The following is a 15,685-nucleotide window of genomic DNA, read 5'->3' on the forward strand; positions in this document are numbered from 1 at the left end:
CTTTACATAATCGCTGTGCAAAACGCTCCTCCATTAACAGACGAGTAAGATGGAACAAAAACAGCTGTCTCCGCAGTAATGCACTTGCAGAAAATCAAAAACTAAACACACAGCCGGCATGCATGAATGATTTTTTATACCTGATTTCATATAACACTGTCTCAGCAGTAGCCAGCATTGCTTACAGATGAATCGCTGCGTATGGCCAAATCACATCAACAACATGTGGGGTCTCTAATAGATGAGAGAGGCAAAAGCCACGGCCAATCAATTCAATGCCTTTTGCTTTGCTTTGTATTGCCAAAGGACAATCAAGGTGTCATGCACCTCAAAGAAGCAGGCAGTCACTTGCAGGCTCGGATGCATGTATAACACAGGGATTGCATTATAGTCAAGGGGTTCAGATCTGCAATGAAACAATGAGTCCATAATGAATGTCTACAATACACACAAAGTACACTGTTTTAATCACTGCTGCTGACAACTGGGTACCAAGTCAATTTGACTATGCTAGGATATTAGAAAACATGCAGAGTGGCACAGTCAGTTGGCTTGGGTATTAGCTACATTACATCATTTCCCCAACAATGGTAAGTATGCAGGCTTCTCCAAACAAAATGAAAGATTACAAGAACGGTGCATTCTGCTCTTTAAGTGTCTGGCTCCTGTCGGTCAACCTCCGGTCTTACAAGCGCAGCAATGGAGAAACATTTGTAATAATGTAATGCAGAAAGAATGCATTTAGATCTTTAGCCACTTAAATTGTTATTGACTTTGGTTCAGTTTACATGATTGGCATTTCAACTGAGACCTGCAGCAGATGCAAGGGATAACAGTAGATCCAACAGTAATTGAACTGTACTATCTGATGTACTAGTTCTAAGCGTGCCTGATGGCCTGCTAAAAATGCATTCCATTCAGCATTAGGCAACAGAAAGGAAGCAAAACAGATCCCAAGCAGAGGAGTCTTCAAAGTATCAAGACATACTAATATAGTGACTGGTCTGGTGAATATGGTAATTCCAGCACTGTTAAAGTTGTCGACCAAATGCACTGAAATTGAAAAGGGTGGTTACGTTTTATTGAAATGGGAGTAAAAGTCATTTTTTCATAAATGTGTTATAAAAATAATAATCAACACAGGAATTCGGTCAATGCTGATCATTTCTTATCTTAATCCATTTTGGAACAGTTAACAGAAATGTTAACATTACACTTGATTACCGCAGCCAACTTTATTTTATGATTCTCCCCCACCCCCAAATCCAGTTTAGGGTAACACAACCAATGAAGAGGAGTTTGGGACGAGAACGACGGAATGCAAGAAGATTCATTGTCCAACCTCTGCGTGACCTCCGCTGAACAGACGTGGACATTTGCACAACAAAAACTGTGACACCCAGTCCCAAAGGGATGCATTTGCATCAAGAACACAGCACTTCCTGCCTTCTAATTACCCAGGGTTCCACATGTTCCTTTCTTTCTACAGACCAGAGAAGCCATTTGAGGGCTGATGTTTTAACCCTATAAACGCTCTGTTCTAGCTATGGACCAGGCCACCAGATAACACTTTAACTGCTGACCCTCACATACGACAGTTAAAACTGTTCACAGAACTGCTACTTGCACAGCGAAATTAAACCTAAACAGGCAGGTTATCAAATCTTTAAAGCCATATGCAAATGTGGAAGAAATGTAAATTATAGAACAACTACCTGAGTAACAACTCAGATGCACTCAAAAGCCTTTAAGTTGCTGTTTGCAAGTTCCAAATTATTTTATATTAAAAAAAAAAACATTGACTGGAGCAAAAGCGTTGAAGTCTTTTCAAATGTTCGTTATTATGGATTATGTTATTATTTTTGTAAAGGACTGGTTTTAATCAATTTTTGTGGGGTCTTTCATTCAAATACTTCATTTGGAATTATGAATATTTTCCACAATCTTTTTTGCCCTAAAACTGAAATGACAATTTCAAGAGGAAGTGTTAGGTATATTTGTCCATACCCTATTGGAACGGTGTTTTCATGAACAGCTTTCTTTGTTTTTTTTTTAAGTTTTAATAAATGTTTATAAAAGCTTACAAGCAATCAGATGTAGCAGGGGCAGGGGGAGGGGGGGGGACGACAGGACCACAGGGTTTGGGCCCTCTGTTCTAAGACATTACCTCCATGGTTGGAATTTCTTATATCTAGTTAATAAAAAAAGACAATTAAGAAAGGAGAATGCTGGTGGTAGGAATTTCTCTCTGTGGTTTACAGCTCACATTCCAGTTTGCTTCACTGACTCTCAGTTAGACGAGAGTCACTGACCTTTTGGACGGGCTCTGTTCCTTTCTGATTGCAACTCTTAAAAATGCCAGCGCTCAGTGCTTGTCATGCACCTGGCAGCAAATAAAGCCTCTCAGTTCTGTCAGTGAGGAAGATAACAGCCTGCAATAATCTGCAGCAATGACGTGGGCCATAGTGGAATCTGGATTTCTGTTCATGGTTTAGCTGAAAGAACTGGCAGCCTATTGTCAAAAACACTGAGCCTTGTGTCCTTGTGAGATATTTGCTTAGTGAAATATTACCTGAGGAAAACCATGTATCAGTTCTGAATAGTATTCCAAAACAACACCTTGAAGAAAGTAAATTACTCCAGTTGGAAAAAAAAATCCTTTAAACTAGTGTGTATGACTGTCTTTGTCTTTTACTTGTATTATTCATATTTGTAGTATTAATATTATAGATATTTATATGGGGCAGATGGCTGGAGATTCTGGCCTGCGTACCTGTTTTTGAGCCGCAGTCTAACCCCTCCCGGCCATGCTGCCCTGCTGTGCTGGGGGTCGGCGTGGCTGAAGGGAGGGCTGAGGGAGGCTCCAGGCTCAGGGGGTCCCTCGACTGAACACCTGTCCCTGAGGAAACACAACATGGCAAGGGCTTGATAATTCAGAACAGTAGTCTCTACAGCAGGGGTCTCCAACCCTGGTCCTGGAGAGCCCCTATCCTGCAGGTTTTTTTATTTTTTTATTTACTAATCGCAAATTATTTTATTATTTTCTCCCAATTTGGCATATCCAATTATTTTTAGCCTCAGCTCCTGCTACCACCCTCGTGCTGACTCGGGAGCAGTGAAGATGAACACACGCTGTCCTCCGAAGCACACTGCAGACTCACCGTGCAGCCACCTCAGAGCTACAGTGTCGGAGGACAATGCAGCTCTGGGCAGCTTACAGGCAAGCCCGCAGGTGCCCAGCCAGTCTATAGGGGTCGCTGGTGCGCGGTGAGCCGTGGACACCCTGGCTGACCTAAGCCCTCCCCCACCGGGCGGCACTTGGCTAATTGTGCGCCGCCCCCTGGGAGCTCCCGTCTACGGTCGGCAATAGAATAGCCTGGAATCGAACCAGTGATCTCCAGGCTATAGGGCGCATCCTGCACTCCACTCGGAGTGCCTTTACCAGATGCGCCACTCAGGAGCCCCTCTATCCTGCAGGTTTTATAAGTGTCTTTACACCATCAGTGGCTAAAGATCTGGACCATCTGTTAATCTCAACTAATTAAGCCAATAATTGGTTCAATTAAGTAACTGAGAGATTGGTTGAAATGAAAACCAGCAGTCACAGAAGTTCTCCAGGACCAGGGTTGGAGACCCCAGATCTACAGTATTGTATTTGCAATATATAAATATATCTACTCTACTGCTACCTCAGGGAGCTACATGTAAATAATATGTTTTTGTTTTGTTTGTAAAGAAAATGTGTTTAATTTGAAAGTTTTTACAAAATAAAGTTTGTGCTAGATATGGCAGGGCTGGGAGGTTATAATTCCCTTCCTACCTAATTGAACTTCATGTGCACCATGTGGCCACGTGTTGATTGACTAATTGACTATCAAATAACCCTGGCCATTTGCCTTTAAAAAGGGTTTGAAATGCCAGTCCTTTGTTCTTGTTTCCTCACGACTGCGTTTTTGAACCAGGGTGAGCAAACAAAGCAACCACTTGTGATCACTGTGCGTGTTATCCGGGATCTTAGTGCTCAGCATAGGGATTTGTTTAGGGGATTTTAATCCCACCCCAGTTTGTTTAGAGTGTGTTAGGGAGAAGGTTCCTGGAGTGGGGCCTCCCTTTTAGTGAGAGCAGCGCTCAGTCAGTGTTTGGCAAACTTTTGTTTATTAGCAGTGGTGTTGTTTTGGTTTTTCTATTTTGTAAAATTAACCTGGAGTTTTGCCCTTTGACAAAATAGACTTGGAGTAAACACTTTCAAAATAGTTAAAATTAAAGATCACAGACCAATACAAATCATCACTGGGAAGTTATGCTTTAACAGTCCTCAAGAAATCCCAACTACAGAATAAATAATTTCAACCAGCTTTAAAGACACCCATGATATAGTAGCTAAATTACATTTCTTCTAAAACAACAAACCTACTCTTCCACTTCAGGAAAGCTTACTTTTTCACAGTAACAGGTTTGTGAAAGGGCATTATTTTTATACTGATTTCCCAACAGTCTTTGGGAAAGCAGTCACAGGAGGCTGAGAGAATTCACATTCCATTGCTCTTGCACTGAGGTGATCTGTTTGGGGTATTTTGCCTGAATCCCAGCACATGTCACGCGGACCCCCTGAGAAACGAATTCTCCTGCAGCAATGTACAGTACCAGTTTGTACTGCTTGTGCCCTTTCTCAGCTAGCGTGCTGTTATCAACTGAGATTCTGTTTCAAGACACATTCACACTGAAATTCCCCAGACTGCTATAACTACTCCTGCTGGCAGAGGTGTAACTTCTGGAAAGGCTGTAGTCTGCCTTTCAACGTGATCTTCCCTGGACTCTAAAATATATATCAGACCGGTATATATATATATACACATACAGGTAGTGGACAACAAAATGGAAACACCAATGTAAAATCACTTAATAGGGCGTTGAGCCACTATGGTATCCCACTCTGTGGTGTTCTCGGCGGACCCTTTTTGATGAAACTGGCTGCTTGCCCCCCAGGTTGAAATTTGCAGTCAATTGATCAGCAGATGCTCGCCTATTTCGCCTTGCACTTCGAATTAATGCACGGATATCACAATCCTGGAGTATGCGCTTCCACCCACTGTTGCCCTTTGCTGATGATGTCTTTCCCTCTGAGTTATATACCGACATCATCTTAGACACCGTTGCTCGTGAAACATCAGCAACTTGAGCTGTCTTGGTCACTGAAGCTCCTGCCAAACGCGCCCCAACAATGACCCCTCTTTCAAAGTCACTGAGATCTCCTCTTGCAGCCATGCTAGCCATAATTATAGGCAACCAGGCCTGTCCAGCATTTTTATACATGACCCTAAGCATGCTGGGATGTTATTTGCTTAATTAACACATGAGCCACACCTGTGTGGAAGCCCTTGCTTTCAATATACTTGGTGTCCCTCATTTACCCAGGTGTTTCCATTTTTTTGTCCTACATATATATATATAAAATATCTTGAGTTAGGCTACATTATTCAATTAAAGTGAAAACAAAATGTCACTACCTGTATTAAAAAAAAGTGTAATCATTACAGAACACTTCATGGCTTTTACAGAATTCTCTCTAAGCATAGGTCAGGGTGGTGCAGTTTGCTGTTTATGTTCACTATAATAATATGAAATAATTAATGTCAAACAGGATTGAGTTGGAAAGGTGTTTATAGCCAAACCCAGTACGAAATGTCAGGCATGTAGGAAAGCTTGATACATGTTCTGATTAAGAGTTTGTGTTAGTGTTTTTATTGTCAAACTAAAACACAAAACACAGGTGACCTTGTCAACACATTTGTCTAATTTTATTACTATAGTAAGTTTCTTTTTAGCACTACTGTATCACATATGATTGGGTGTTTAAGGTTATGGAATAAGCTCAGTTTAACCAACAGCTTTTTAATGAACTTTTGTCTTTCGTCAGCCCACTGAACTTGAAACTAAAAGTATGTTGAAGTCGAAATATGCAGTGTCAATTAAGGTTTTCTGTTACAACACCAATGTGTTCAAGCTCTATGCATTATGTAGGAAATTCACAATGCAATGCACTGACCGGACGTTTGTTACTTGGCTGTCATCATATTCATTTTTTGAAGTGGCGAGAAGTCCCCCCCCCTGTCATCCCCCCCCCCCCCCCCCCATCTGAAACTGCTACATCACATTAGCAGTCAGCAGCCATAGAAAATGCTTGCTTTAGTGACATTGGGAGCTCAAAGGATTAGGCAACAAAGAAACAACTTTGAACCCAACTCTGTTAACAAGAGGAAGGTTACGCTGGGTTTGCACACAAAGAAGGGCATCCCATGTTACAGACTGATTGATGCCAAGACACCTTGTTCAGTGTTACCACACACACACACACTCGCTTGTGCTCACAGGACTTGACTGTGGGAACCCTAGCTGCTGTCACAATGCCGTGGGTTACTTTGGTACTAAACAAGCATGTCGGTGACATTCCCCCCTGCCATGACTGTAAATTCAAAATTAGAGCCATCAGTAACACAAAGAAGAAGATTACCATGATCTTTATCCACTGTATAACATACAGGCAGAGGGATGGATGCCTTCATATACCCCCAGATTCCCACACTCTTAATAACTTAAGCAACTTTCATCGTACCGTAATTGGCGAAGCAGTTCTCTACATCCAAAACTCATGCATGATGTCCAGTTTAGGATAAAAAATATAAAAGTGTGTGGCTATGTGTCCAGCTGACAGAGAAATTGGAGAAACCTTAACCTTTTCATAACATTAACCTTAACCGTAACATTAACCCCAGCCTTAATCCTCCGATCCATCAAACAATTCATTTTAAATTTCTTACTGCCTGACACAGAGTACACTGTAGCTGCAGAACTATATGTCCCAAACACCCATAGACTATTTTACAGCTACTGGACGACTGCAGGGCAGATAGATACTTCCAATATAAAAATCACAGCCTTTCTTTATGGAACCAAGATGGTAAACACTGTCAGAGCATGCGAGGGTTGAAAAACCCAAAATGTACAAAAAGTTTGCTTCAATCATATCAATAAATCTGTACTCATAATGCATCAATGCAATTCATTAGTCTGTTGTGAATCTAGCAAACACACTAGATCGTTAGGAACAAATCCTTAAAAAAAGCATCAATAATGAAAGTTGTGAATCTCTCCAGGCAAACACATACAGGTACCTTACTTACTCTAGAGATCCATTACAAAGGTAACCTTCCCCCTCCTTTGATTATTATTATTAGTTAGTAGTTTAGCAGGCATTTTTATCCAAAGCTACATAGTACTGTAGAACTTCAATGAGTTGTAACTTCTGAGGATCCCAGAGCTGCCTGCCCCCAGTCTCTTATTTGGGCTTATTCTTAGAAGCTTTGTTCCTCAGAAAAGTAGTCCCATTCTGTCCTTGGTCTTGTCGAGTACAGACACTTGACTCTTGATCATTTGAAGGCATGTAACTGTACTATGAGAGTCACTGCTCTGTTAGGTGGAGCACAAACAATACAAACCTATGTGATTTGCATATTTCAATAGTGGAAACTCTTTTAAGACAAGGTAAACTACATACTATATCTGAGCTCTGAACTGTAAACTGTTATGTCACTCTGATCCCTTAAGTAGCCCGTACATCACCACTCTGCCTTTTCATGGGTTTGTAAACCACTCATTTTGAAAACTTGGAAAACAGCAAACATATTTACAACTGAAGGGTATAATGTGGAGAAAATAAAACATTCTTAACCAAATTGAAGGTTCTCATCTGTGAATGTGTCGTGTCCCTGGGGAAATGATGCATTCTATTGGTTTTAATGCCTCAACACTGAAACCTCCTCCTTGATACAAATCGTGACCATATTACAGGTAATAACACAAAGGGGTATCAGATACAACACCCTCTATGATCTGTGGTAATAGTACTGTTTCCACATGCCAAGTTCATTTCTCTGTAGTGTACAGCACAAAGAGGGCATCTGATTTTAAAATAATAACACACTCCAATTGATTATTGATAAATCACATGGGATATCAAAAACAAACCTGTATTCTGAAAAAAATAAACAAACATAAAGTGATCTTAAAATGAAAAAAACACTTCAATCTGGTAAAACACCAGGCCCAGATGCACTTCCTTCTGAAGTTCTAAAGTTTGAAGTTCTATCCACAATTTACAGCACTCAAATTGAACCAGAGCCGTTGTTAATAATATTTGGCACATCTAATTTCTTAACTAATAAAGAGTTGAACAACATGCTATAGCATATAGTTTACTAGTAGCCAAAAAAATCTTACTGCAGTTTTGGAAGAAGGAAAGTGCGCCTTCATCACAAATTTGGATTACAGAATTGACAAATATATTACAAAATGAAAAATTGAGATATGAAATGAAATACAAAATAGCAGAGTTTCATAAGACATGGCAGCCCTTCTTTCAATACCTTCAGGAACAAATACAGAAAGCCAGTAAAGTAAATTGACGGAAATGGGAGCTATAAAGGGATACTTGAAACCGAATGGTGCTATGTAAATGAGTATCAGTTATAACTGCTATGTGTTATGTAAAGCTGGGGGGGGGGTATATTATATGATTGTTTTTGTGTTATATGAATGTAAAATTATTACAAATAAATACCTTTTTTTTAAATGAAAAGATTCACGTTTTATTAATTGTTATAAAACATATTTGGAACATGTCCAAGATTCCTTTGCTGAGAACCCAATCCAACAAATCCTGCTCAGCATTGTCAACCATGTAAACCCAAGCCCCTCAGTTTATCACCCACTTGAGACAAGAGAATTAAACAGGATTTGAGTTCATGTAGAGGAAAACGGGTCTCTCGAAAACTGGCATGGAAATTATGAAGGAAAATGAAGTTGGTCTTTGTGTGGAAGTGAAGACTAAAACTTACTTTGCTCCGGAGGATTAAAGTAAACTAAGACAGATGCTCACGTGCACAATTTCAGTCTGCCAAATCTGCATTTTTTATATTTAGAAATCCCGTAATTCTGTTTGCCAGTGGAATACACTGACACAATATGTTTGAAATAACAAGACCAGGGAGAGGATTAAAAAAGAGCAGAGCAGAATCTTTTTGTTTGCTTATCTGGGCAGGAGTCTGCTGTTGATTTGATTCATAATTCTACAGAAATCAAAACGTGAAGTCTGAAGGGATCAATACCCTTTCACCTAGAAACTGATATCCAATGAAGCCGACATCCCTGCTAGGACTGTGAGCTTCAGGAACCCCTGCTACACAGCAGCATAGCAACTGCTATACTCGGAACCTGACTGGCTGAGGTTTAGTTAGAATTAAGCAATGCTACATGAAGCAGCAGGCACTGCATGATGGGTAATTGGCTGCAGATACAGTGAAGCAGGAAATAAACAAGACATTAGATCCATTTTTCTTACTGTATAAGATGCAGTCAGTAAAAAAAAACAAAAAACTTTTACCCACATTTAACAACTATTCCAGAATTGTCGTAAACTTGCTTAAAAAAAAAAACAAAACAATACATTTCATTTTTACCTGGTCCCCATGGCTGACAGACTTTGCCTTTTTATACGGTCATGTTTTGCTTGTGAGCTATGAGTTTGTTTCTAATAACATATTTACTTAGTATTAAATAAATACATTATTATTTTTTTAATTTAGTCATCGACAATTATTTTTTACCCCGGTTTTCTCCCCAATTTGGAATGCCCAATTATTATTTTTTATCCTGGTTCACCGCTGCAACCCCCTGCTGACTCGGGAAACGGCGGCAGACACACTGCAGGTCTACAGCGAAGCCACCAGACCCATAGTGCCGTAGGACAAAACAGATGCGAGTGGGTTCTACAGCAGACCTGCCGGCGTCCTATCGGTACTCAGGAGTCGCTGTTGCGCGGTGAACCGAGGATTACCCTGCCAACCTGAACCCTCCCCACCCGGGTGGCACTCGGCCAATTGTGCGCCGGCCCCTGGAAACTCCCGGCCATGACCGGCGATGGCATAGCCTGAACTCGAACCAGCAATCTCCAGACTATAGGGCGCATAATGCACTCCACGCGGAGCGCCTTTACTGGATGCACCACTCAATAAGAAGGTTATTGTCTCCTCTGCCAATAAGAAGGTTATTGTCTACTAACAAGAAGCTTAGAGACTTCCTAAAACTGACAGACTTGATTACATGGAGATAGGGGTTTACTGAAGTGATCTAAAACAGTGGCTGATCTAAATACTACCCTCCTTTAAATAATTTAAATAAGGCCATCCACGTCATTCTGTTTACACTGTCACTGTTAATATCCATTGCATAGTCCCAATGTGGAGTTCAATATGTTAAGTAGGTTCTACAATTGATGTGTTCTATACTTGCATGTCATTATATCATAGTAAGGTAAAGGCAATGATTTACTGTGAGTGCCCTGAAATGGAGCTTCCCGATTGATGGATGGAAGTTCTAATGTGGAGTAAACAACCTTTTTTAGATAATCTAATCCGTGTTCACACAGCTCACTGTGTGGATAAGCAGATACGTTCTCAGGGATTTACCTCTTGATCGGGCAAAAGAAAAAAAAAGAAACCCAGGCAAGTGACCGATGCCAAATTGTCTACCCAATAACTGGCTGCCAAATCCTATTAAGCAGCCATCAGCAATGAGATTACCTCACAACGAGACAGGGGCATGTTCCATAATAAAGTGTGTCAGCAGAGCCGAGGCAGAAGAAGTGCAGCAAACTGAGCCAGCAAGGAGCGTGACACGCGAATCAGAACCTGCCACTCACCCTCCTGCTGTAACGTGCCTGGAAAAGAAGAACCAGCTTCCGCTGCAGTACACCTTCAGGTAAGCAATCCTTAGGAATATTTTACAAGATAAATCATTTCAATGGTCACCTGCCCATGAAGTGCTGTAGCAGATATTAGGTGTGATCGCGCTGTGTGACAACGGGTACAACTTACGACTGATTAGGAGAATGCATCCCGGCAGCAGATCACTCTGCTGGTTGAATATATTCTCTGTATTTCTATCCAGTGTTATTCACTTGGTTACAATGCATGAAGACATCATGCCAAAAGGCGAAACCATACACATACATAGAATTGTGTACAATTAAATACAAGCCACAGCATACCCAGATTTACATATGTTTTGTTTTCACATGGTTTTCATAGCAACAAGCATCTGGCTTCAGTAGGCTGATGATGTCCCTAGAGCCTCACTATGCTGACAATGTTAATCTCATCTGGTCTTCTATTGTCGGTACCCTAAGTGAATTTGTTCCAGAATGCTTCAGTCTGATAACACGTTTCAATCTCCATCAATACACCATTCTGTAAAATCTGATCGCTTCGCGTTCCATGAAAATGTACAACATATGTATGCAAGCAAGGAGGGTCTTCATAACTCCAGAAGTATTTGTAGGCTAGCAGGGTATGATAAAAGTTTAGAGGTTAAAATTAAAGGCAGGTATTGTGTTCAACATGCAGAGTGTCACAGAGAGTCGGACAGAGGGAGATACACAATCAGTTCTAGTAAAACAGTCAAATGAAATACACAATAAGAGTAGATAACCTGAAGCCAGTAACAATAGCTTTGAACCTGGTATTGTCCACCGTGTTTTGTGGAACCTCTGTACTGTCCAGTGGATTACAAAGCAATGGTCAATGCAGAGTTTATCAAGATAATAAAGGAGGTAACCCCAGAGCAGCTCTTACTGATGGGGTGATGTCTGTATTATTGCATAGCTTGATCTATGAAGTAAATGAATGCGCTCAGCTCACACTGCAGCACCATGGAGACCATCTACAGCTATGGCCAAAAGTGTTACATCATCCTGTAGAATTAACTAATTTTGCTTCATAAAGTCGAATGAAACCTGCTGAATAATGTTACGTTAACATACTGAATTACATACCGCTTTGTAGTTTTCCATATACTTAACAAAACCAAAAATTTTAAAAAGTGACATTTAAAAATCTAACATGAAATACTGTATTACTATTTATTATGGCTTCCGGTAGACTTTTGCGATATCATTTTGTAGTTTCTTTGATTACACAATGTTAATATCTAAATTATATTCATACATTTTTTTTTTTATTATCACAAAATTCTCGATCATGCAAAACTTAGCTGCCATAGCTGTACCTTACTTTAATAGGCTACAATTAAAAGTTGTCAGGATGTTTACAATGAAAATAAAAATTTCAGGGGGCTCCCGAGTGGCGCATCCAGTATAGGCGCTCCACGTGGAGTGCAGGATGCACCCTACAGCCTGGATTGCGGGTTCGAATCCAGGCTATGTCATTGCCGACCGTGACCAGGAGTGGCCAGGGGCCGGCGCCCAATTGGCTGAGCACCGCCCAGGTAGGGAAGGCTTAGGTCGGCAGGGCAATCCACGGTTCACCGCGCACCAGCGACTCCTGTGGCGTCGTGATAGAGCGCCCATGTGGGTCTGCAGTGGAGCCATTCATATTTGTGTTGTCCTCCGGCACTATAGGTCTGATGACTTCGCTGTGGATCCGCAGTATGAAAAAAGACAGCTTGGCAGAACACGTTTTGGAGGACGCGTGTGTCAGCCACCGTTCCCCGAGTCACTGGGGGGTTGCAGCGGTGAACCGGGATCAATAAAATACAATTGGCGATTCCAAATTGGGGAGAAAACTGGAGTAAAAATCATTGGCGATGACTACATTTAAAAAGAAAAGAAAAATTACAGGTATGTCTTTTAAACACGAGGGGACGTGTAACGCTTTATTTTTCGGAACCCCTCTATTTACTGTGAAGCTTAAATAAAGGGAACCTTTCAACACACTTAATAAATGCAAAATCCAGGCCCATGTCCCTTATAAATACTATGCTATTCCATGGTAAGAGCATATAGTATATTAAGAGCATGATGAAAGCATGGTAGTGCCAAAGGATACTGAAGAATTACCACGGTAAACCTTTACAGGGAGTATTACAGTATATAAGATATACCACTAGGGACTCTGAACTTGCATGAATAAAGATGACGTGGCTGCATGTTCGCTGCATGATTGACAGGAGACCGAGACTGGAAGGTTGGGATTGACACGCCCTGCAGGTGTGCAGGTTTATTTACATACAGTACATACAGGAACCCCACGTGATGCTACCAGCAAAGATAGCTCACGTGGGACATACAGCCCAGCGTACAAAAGGCAAAATAAATAATGTACAAAAACTATCAAACTGAAGACGCTGTAATGACGGCACTACTCCGCTATCAAATGTAGGTCCCGCTTACACACCTGTCTGCTATACTGGGTGGGATCTACAATCCTGAAACTAACTCCCTGTCCCTCGGGCAGTTCACCCAACTGCATCCTCGGATATACACACGATCGTTGGTTCATTGCAGCTTCCTTCTCCCAGGACAAAACCCCGACCACTTCCTGACCTCAGAATATACACGCGATCACCGTTAGATGTTGGGGTTCTCGTTTCCTGAACCCAGCAGCACAAACGGACCGATGCTTTGGCGGCAGCAAATCGGGACCCTTTTATTCCTGGCGTTCTGCTGCACCACGCCCACCTGCTGATTAGGAGCTCGTAGCTGGTAAACACACACAAGCTGCTCGTTCCCACAATTCATACAATTCACACAAACCACCGTACTTTCATGTTTCCACTAATATTTCCATTAATATAAGAAACACATGATCATAAGAAATCACTGCAGCAATTCCCCACACAGCTCAGAAGACCTGAAGGTTCAATGGGCATCCTTCAATCCCGCGACCGAGCCCTTTCTCTTTTACACCCAGGAACTCGAGAGCGGATACCAGCAAGCTACCGACCTCTGGAGGACAAAGGCCAGCCCTGCAGGTGTCCACTTTTGAGCTCATTGGGCGCCTGGCCAGCAGGGTTCGCTGTAGTGCGATGAGGAGAAGCAGTCCCTGCCGGTTCTGCCTCCCTAACCCACAGGAGCGCCAGAGCTAATGCAACGCTCTCTTTGGAATCCCCAGCAAAGACCTGCCACTTCACACAGCCAGGACATGAACCTGCGCTTTTACCAGGTGAGCCGCTCGGGAACCCCCCTGAGCCCAGCTCTTTGCACAGTGATTAAGACCCTCGCTTGTGGTGTGCGAAGTCGCTGGTTCACGTCCAGCCTCTGCCCTGATACACCACTCATCATATTGCAACATTTTGTCATAACAGGCAGCCAAAGTAACAACCTCATTCAAGTTGTCAAATGTGCATGTCTGCAACTTTCATGCCAATAGGGGTCATTTGGGGGCTAAAGCAATCACTCATTTCTTAATATTACCCCCCACAGTTATATACAAGCAGTCATTTCTCCCCTCAGCTTTGTAGCCCTATTCTTACCAGGGATTGCAACATACAGCACCAAAGAGGAGATTCTAGCAAGATAACTTAAACAGAGAAAATAAGACAGACAGGAAGAATTTTCTGATCCCCCTCTCACAATTAAATTTCTCCACTCTGAATAGAATAACTAGATTAAAAGACAACTGGCTTTTGAAGTCAGAATTCACCAAGTCATTCTAGTTCAGTGCACCGAGTCAAACACAAGAAAGAAGGCTGAAGATTCATGGTAGCAGAGACCATGAGAGACTGTGGCACTGCAGCGCCTGACCTTTAAGAAAACAGAACTCTGCCGAAATTCCGGAGACAGGCTAATAAATTAAATGTAGGTCTTTTTTTTATGGCGTTGTTTTGTTTTTATTTTCCTCCAGTTATTCTGGGTGCTTCTACTGAACAGGGAACTCTGTTTTTTTTTCAAGCTGTAAAGCTGCAGGGAGGATTCCACAGTGGCAGTCCAAAGAGCTGAAACAGAACAGACACTTCAAAGAAAAGCGCTGTGTTATTTACAGGAGCTGTACACAGGCCCTGATTTATTTAAACAGCAATTAGCTCTGCCTGTGTTAACCCATTCACCTGTGGAAACTACCACAAAAATATCGCCTTCCATTAAACTCTTACCTTCAAACCATTTTTGACATATACCGGATCTACTCTTGTCGAAGCCCACACACCAGTTTTGACCCAAGTCAACTCACCGACATTAATCACGACAGTAATACTCCACAGAGCCTCAGAGCGGGTGGTTAAATGTCAGGAATCAAACAACAATAAAATACCTCCTGCCGAACTAATGCATTAAGATTATTTTAAAAGCGATTTTAAAGGGGTACGTGTGGAGGACGAGAACATTGATGGGAAATATTTCTTTTTTTAAATTGTGGACAGAAATACTGCTTACTAAGACATCAGGAGGTGTTAACAGTGGCTACAGTCACAGTAACACAATCATATCTGACAGAAAGTTCATACTGAACCACCTTATAAACAAACACAGTGAAGCCAGCTAGTTCTCCAAACACCACTGCTGCTGCACAGACCCAGCTGGCAGCGTCACTTTTAACACTGGGTCTATAACTGGCATCTAAAACTCTTTTTTGGTCATAACTGCGGAGGATCTAAATATCACTGTTTACATATGAAATTATGCCTAAGCCTAAACCTAAGCCTAAGATAGGTGCACTTAAGAGACTCACACACTGAGTTAGTTTTGTCAAAGTTCTCCTCTGTTAATGATTTCAACGACGGCAGTATTTCGTTACCAAGCTCCTTAATTTAGCTCAAAAGGCGCTCTAGAAATAGTACAAATCTGTTTGGTGTGACATGTGGAGAAAAATATTTGAAATGTTCCATTACCATTTAA

At 41.6% G+C, this 15,685-nt stretch overlaps 1 protein-coding gene across 6 annotated transcripts in view; it reads right to left on the minus strand.

Moving 5' to 3' along the window:
• Positions 1-15,685, minus strand: part of LOC117409300 (protein Shroom3) — a 124,786-nt gene that overhangs the window by 25,617 nt on the left and 83,484 nt on the right. For 3 of the 6 annotated variants that reach the window (XM_058990853.1, XM_058990893.1, XM_058990877.1), the window contains one exon: positions 2,774-2,899. The exons of the other annotated variants lie outside the window; for them this stretch is intronic. In XM_058990853.1, the coding sequence (XP_058846836.1) occupies positions 2,774-2,899 (126 nt within the window). The remainder of the gene's footprint in view (positions 1-2,773; positions 2,900-15,685) is intronic. 6 annotated transcript variants of the gene reach the window in all.

Source organism: Acipenser ruthenus, chromosome 2, assembly GCF_902713425.1.
Source record: "Acipenser ruthenus chromosome 2, fAciRut3.2 maternal haplotype, whole genome shotgun sequence".
In the NCBI taxonomy this organism is placed as follows: domain Eukaryota; kingdom Metazoa; phylum Chordata; class Actinopteri; order Acipenseriformes; family Acipenseridae; genus Acipenser; species Acipenser ruthenus.